A 6,000-nucleotide genomic window follows, 5' to 3' on the forward strand; every position below is an offset into this window, starting at 1 on the left:
AGAAGGAAGAGAACCGGTTAATATTACCTTCCACCCATTCTTCATTTATACTACAAAAGATGTCAGCTCTGTCCTTGGGAAGAAAACTCTCACAGTTAGTAAGCTGAATCTAAATTGATTTTTAGGGTTTTAAGTCAGGAAACTGTCTTTAGTTGGGTCATCAAAAGTTCACAGTTTTCTTTAGGGAATAAGAATATGTACTCTTCTGAGATTAAATTCATATTTAATTCCTTCTTTTCAGAGAAATATATAATTTCTTCTTTCTCTTTCTGTATTCTATTTGCATATCTTTACTTGGAAGATCATTCAGAATATTCTTATTTTGTAATCTCTCTCACATCCCACCATTTTCAAATAAAATAAAGATGTTTGGTTAATTTAAAAGCTGAATTAAATATTATGATAATAAATACCATTACTATTAATGCAAAAAACTGAATAATCTAAGGTTCTGATCCCAAGAACATTTGATACGGTAAATCTTCAGTTCACAGTTTCAAGAAGACTGAACTCTAATTTTGAACTATGACTTACAAAAATAATAAGAAATAGAAAAATATTCACTTTATGTTTTATGTAAGAAGCAAAAGTATAAACTCACTACTTGTTACAGTTCATTTAATACTGATGAATAAGAGAACACATAACTGTCTAGTGACTCTTTTGCTTCTCAGTCAAGTAAAAATTATTTCCAAACTAAAAAGGAAAAAATAAAACTTGGCAAAAGAGAATAAAGCTCAGGTCAAGTCATGTCACTAGCTTCTCTTAAGACATTTAACAAGTTATGAACTGGGCTTTACAATTCCATCTCATACAAATGGAATTATGGTACCACTGTTAATGTCTATGAAGAACCCTGAACATTAGATTCCAAGTTATTAGAAATATAGAAGCCAAGCATATAGTTCTGATTTTCAAAAACCAGAGAGAAGGGAAAGCCAGTAAAACCTGATTGATGAGACTGAAATGAAACATTGGACAATATTTTGGCACAAGTTAATAAAATGTTGGTTTCTGGGTGCTTAGAAAAGAAAAAAGTGACAGAGATCATCCTCAGCTTCTAAGAATTACTTGGACCAAGTCTAGATTTTTTTTTTCTTATTACAGATAGGATTGGAATTGGCAGAGCATATGGACTCTGATGAGGCTTCTGGCAAAGTGTCACATGGAATTATTATAGAGAATGTTTGGTTGGGTGACAGTAGAGATACAGTAGAGGTAATTTGGTGAGTTCACATCTACTCTCAATATAAGGATAAATGGATCTTCCCAATAATTAAATGGATTGTTCTAACACTGGAAGTACTAATTCTAACTATATTTTGACAATTCACAAGACCATATAGGAAAAATAATCTAGAGGTAAATTTTTAATTTAATATTTTCTCTGCTTACCCTATATAGCTAGGCTTTCCCTCATCATCAGGCCCTGGAGCACCTCCCAAGGTTGTGTCATTGTACAGTGTTTCCTGATACGTTAGGTGGTACACAGATAATTTTAGGTGGTTCATGGATGTCTTTTGTAAAGCTGTAATATGTATTTATTTGTACACATTAGGAGAAATATAACTAACATATGAAACATGGTATTTCATAGGTGGGCATTATTCCTTTGATAAAGTCCGAGTAAAAAATAATACGTTAATTTAAGTAAGAATAAGTAAATAGTAGTATGATTCATATTCAGAGATGATAAAAATTGTGAAGTATACTAGAAAAACTGAAGTTCTGGAAATACTGCCTTCTCCCATGCAAAAGAATATTTCTTTTGTCAGAAGTATGTACACAGGAACCTTTCTTTCCTTTGCCAGCACCTGCTGTCAGTCTACAAGACCACGGAAGCTTTAGTTCCCTGCTTCCTTTGGGGATACATTTAGATATTCTGGGACTTCTGCCATTGGTGGCCAACCCCAAAGAAAAAACACCCTACTGTTGGTGACGGTGGCTCTGAACATCCACAAAAGACTGTTCAGATATTTAAAATAACTTAATTTACTTTCATAATTTCTCTCAATGAGAGATCTTTATGAACATCAGTTTTGTTCTTTTTTTTCTATCCTATCCGCTCTATCATGTCTGCTTGGTCATATCGCTGGGTTCTGTCACCTGAACCACAGAAAATATCCTGCTAAGAAGAAGAGAAAAGACCAACTGTAGACTCAAAACCTCAGTATTTTTACACAGACAAAAAAAAAAAAAAAAAGAGAGAGAAGAAAAGAAAAACACCAGCTGTTATTTTCACACAAGTACTATTTAAATAAACACTTTCTCTTTGTTTTCCAAAATTTTAAATAAACAGAAATTAACTAAACTGAAATTAATATCTATTGCCAAGATGCTATTTGATACTCTAGCATGATTAGTTACATCTTAATGGTGTGTATGGTCTTTTAAATATTGATAAAGTTATGTGCAGGTGTTAGTTTGTACCACAAGTATTTTAAGTTTGTATTACCTACTTAAAATAGCATATATAGTAAAATGCAATATTTTGTATACATTCAGATTCAGAAAAATGGCCAATGTTGGAATTCGATATATTTACAAAATGACTGTAAAGGAAATTTCTTTATTTTGAAATTTTTATAGATTCACAGGAAGTTGTAAAGATAGTAGAGAGAGATCCTATGCACCCCTCACCCAGTTTTCCCCAATGGTTATATCATATAACTACAGTATCATATCAAAGTCAGGAAATTGACATTGGTGCAATGTCTGTTTACAGCTCTATGATTTTTTTCTTTTCTTTAATTAATTAATTTATTTTTGATACATGGTCTTGCTCTGTTACCTAGGCTGGAGTGCAGTGGTGCTATCACAGCTCCCTGCACCCTGGGCTCCAGCAATCCTCCTGCCGCATCCTCCTGGGTAGCTGGAACTACAGGCACCTACTGCCATATCCACCTACTTTTTTTATATTTTGTATTTTTAGTGGAGATGGGGTCCCACCATGTTGCCCAGGCTGGTCTCAAACTACTGAACTCAAGTAACCTGTCCTTCTCAGCCTCCCAAAGTTCTGGGATTACAGGCGTGAGCCACCGCGCCAGGCCTGATATTTTATCTTATATGTAGACTTGTGTAACCACAAAATCAAGATACCTAGCTATGCCATCCTCACAAAGATCTCCTTCATGCTACCCTTTTAGTGTCACACTCTTCTCACCCTCATCCTGTCTCCAAACCTTGTCAACCACTAGTTTGCAGTATTACTCTTTTGAACATATCTTCTACCTACTCTTACTACAATATGAAAAAAAAAAAATGACTATTAGGAGACAGCTGGTTCTAAGTGTGCCACTGGCTAAATTACTCACTTACTCTCTGCAAGGCTCAGTAGATCATCTGTAAAAATAAATTTTGGACTCATTTTTTGTTTTTTGTTCAGTGCATCAGCATTTAAGAATGCATACAATTATTTAGTTTCAATTATGAGATCACTGTAAAGACTATTACATACAAATCAAGTGAATAAAGTATTATTTAAATACGTACAGATCATTATGAATTGAACAGTGTACTTTAAATATATTCTGCATTAAAATAGTGCTATTGTAAAATAAATTAAGTGACCCAAATCTGCTCTATGATAATACATTGCTGCTCTAAAATCTGAAGCATATAAAAAAAAATGATTTCACTTGGGCTCATCTCTCAGAGACAGGTGCTACTGCTCTCCCAAATGTACAAGTGGAGAAAACTTGGTGTAAAGAATACCTGACTCCTTTTGCCCCAAGGGCACCCTGTGGGGAGGAAAAGGCAAACATTCCTAAAATGTGCCTACTGAGAATCTGATCTGGCAGAAATTTTAAGTTGAAGATTCTGATCTGTAGGGTTGAAATGTGGCCCTTTTCTGAGAAGAGATATCCAGATGTCACAGCTGCCCTTTGCTTCTGCTGCACAGGCTCTGGGGTCAAGGCCAGAGGACCCAAGAGGAACCTAGCAGTGGAGTCTCCTGTTTTCCTTGATAGCACTACCTGCTGGACACTGGGGAAGATAAAAGCAACGATTTTCGGCAGTAGCTTCTTTCATTTAAAAAGATTCTTTCAGAATCTTTTTCCACATACTAAATTAAGCTTACAGGTCTCTGACTGTAGAATTTACCTCTATTTTAAATCCAAACCTGTTGATACCACCCACCATGAGGAGGTTTTGAGCTCATCAATGCAGCCCTTCGAGAACACATTAATGGAAAATTGATCATCCTTTCTCACCTGGAATAGTCTTTACGAAAGTTTCTCCAGGAAGCAGAAACTTGAAAAGTGTCCTCTGGGGACTTGGGACTGTGTCCCTCTTTGGAGAGCTCAGTGAAGTCTTCCTGGAGAACACCTATTCTTAATGCACTTTCCTTATCAAAAGCCACCATTTCCAAAACCACTCCAGAGAACAACCAGTAAAGGGAGATTCAAAACCGACGGCCTATATATTGGCCTGGCCAATCTTGCTTGTTGCAACCAGGAGTCCAGCCTGACCATCTCAACAACCAATCAAACAGGAATGCCCTTCCCTTGGCCTCTATGTGCTGAGAGTGCCCTTGATTCCCCATTTTCCATGACCTTCTTCTGTGCATCGCCGAGCACCCTGGATACCTCCCGCGCTGGAAAGGGTGGTCCTGGGGTCCGGAGCGCCCCATCACTGCCCTCATTGGACCCAAGCCCATCAGTCACCCTCCCATGTCCGCGGGCACTGACAGCAGAGCCCGCATAGGCGCCCCAGTCTTACCCTTTCTCGCCCAGAAGGGCCCCATCGCGCTGTCCAAGAGGAGGCACCTACGTGCACCCGGGAGACCGGGCCCCGGCTGGGCCGGGTGCCGGTGCGGACGGGACCCCGCGTCGCTGCTGGTTTGCGCTCAGGCCTGGGGAGCTGGGCCCGGCCCGCTCCGCCCGCCTTAGCCCGGCTCGGACACGTGGTGCCGCGGAATCCCTTGCGCTCTGGTGCCGGCGGCCGCTTGGCCTCTGCAGCCAGCCCGGCGGCTGCTGGGGCTGAGGAGGAAATAGAGAGAAGGGCGGGGGACCAAAGGGCCAGCACCGCTGGCTGGGGCGCAGCGGCGTGGGCACGGTGAGGGCCGCGCGCCGGGGGCGCCAGGATTCTCCTCCCGGGGCTTGCTGCCTGAAGGACCGGCTCCTGTTGCCAGGGCCCTGGCAGATTATGCTGCAGGATCTGTTTCTTGAAGCGGCTCTCAGCGGGGGTGGCGCGCTGCAGAGGCTCTGGGCTCCTGACAGATGAGGGAGCCCCAGTGGAGGCTGGGAGGGCTTGCGTTGCACAATCCGGAGCGGATCCCCGGGGGCGGCTGCGGGCCTGGGACCCAAGTCTCCCTCGAGGTCTTTACTCACCCCCCCTGCTAAGGAGTACCCTTGTCCTCAAACTGGAGAGGAAGAGCCCTGAACACTGACTGCAGCGTGAACCTAAGGTGCCCTTTAGGACAGTCTCCCTGGGAAAATTTCTCTCGCTACCATAGCCTGCCTGTCTGGCGACAGCTAAGGAGGCACGGCTCAAAACTGGGGGGCGAAGACTTACCTGCAGCTTCAAGCTCTTTCTAACTTCACCAGTGACCTTGGGCGCCTCATCTGAACAGTGTGTCTCTGTCTGAGTTTCCTGATCTTTGATCTGGGGATAAACGTGGCTGTTCACTTTCTAGTTCTCAGGAGATAACAGCAATTGGGTTTAACAAAAATACTCCAGACTTCTTTAATAGCAAGTGCAATAGAGATATAATTTGTTGTGACTTTAGGTAGGGCTGACGGGAATCCAAGACTGGAAAGGGTACTGTGTGCTAATTTCTTAGTCCAAATGCAAACTTAATCATCAACGCCACTGCCTGCTTTTCTGAAGAGTTCTGAAGAGACTGTTGCAAAGGGGCTTTCTTCCCTCAGAATTGCCAGAGTCGCAGCTAGGTAGCCTCATCAAGAACTCCTAGCTTTCCTAAGGCTCTTCATGATGAAACCAGTTGCATTGTCCTATCATAGCTAAGGGTGAAAGAGTCGCTACCACAGTTTGGCTGAA

At 41.5% G+C, this 6,000-nt stretch overlaps 1 protein-coding gene across 8 annotated transcripts in view; it reads right to left on the minus strand.

Annotated features, from left to right (window-relative positions):
- The window catches only part of SYBU (syntabulin), a 116,676-nt gene extending 111,498 nt beyond the window's left edge, over positions 1–5,178 (minus strand). For all 8 annotated transcript variants that reach the window (XM_073999313.1, XM_045398601.3, XM_073999309.1 and 5 more), the window contains exon 1: positions 4,720–5,178. In XM_073999313.1, the coding sequence (XP_073855414.1) occupies positions 4,720–4,744 (25 nt within the window). In that variant the 5' untranslated portion in view covers positions 4,745–5,178. The remainder of the gene's footprint in view (positions 1–4,719) is intronic.
- Positions 5,179–6,000: the final 822 nt, after the last annotated feature.

Source organism: Macaca fascicularis, chromosome 8 (genome assembly GCF_037993035.2).
Source record: "Macaca fascicularis isolate 582-1 chromosome 8, T2T-MFA8v1.1".
NCBI classification, from domain to species: Eukaryota; Metazoa; Chordata; class Mammalia; order Primates; family Cercopithecidae; genus Macaca; species Macaca fascicularis.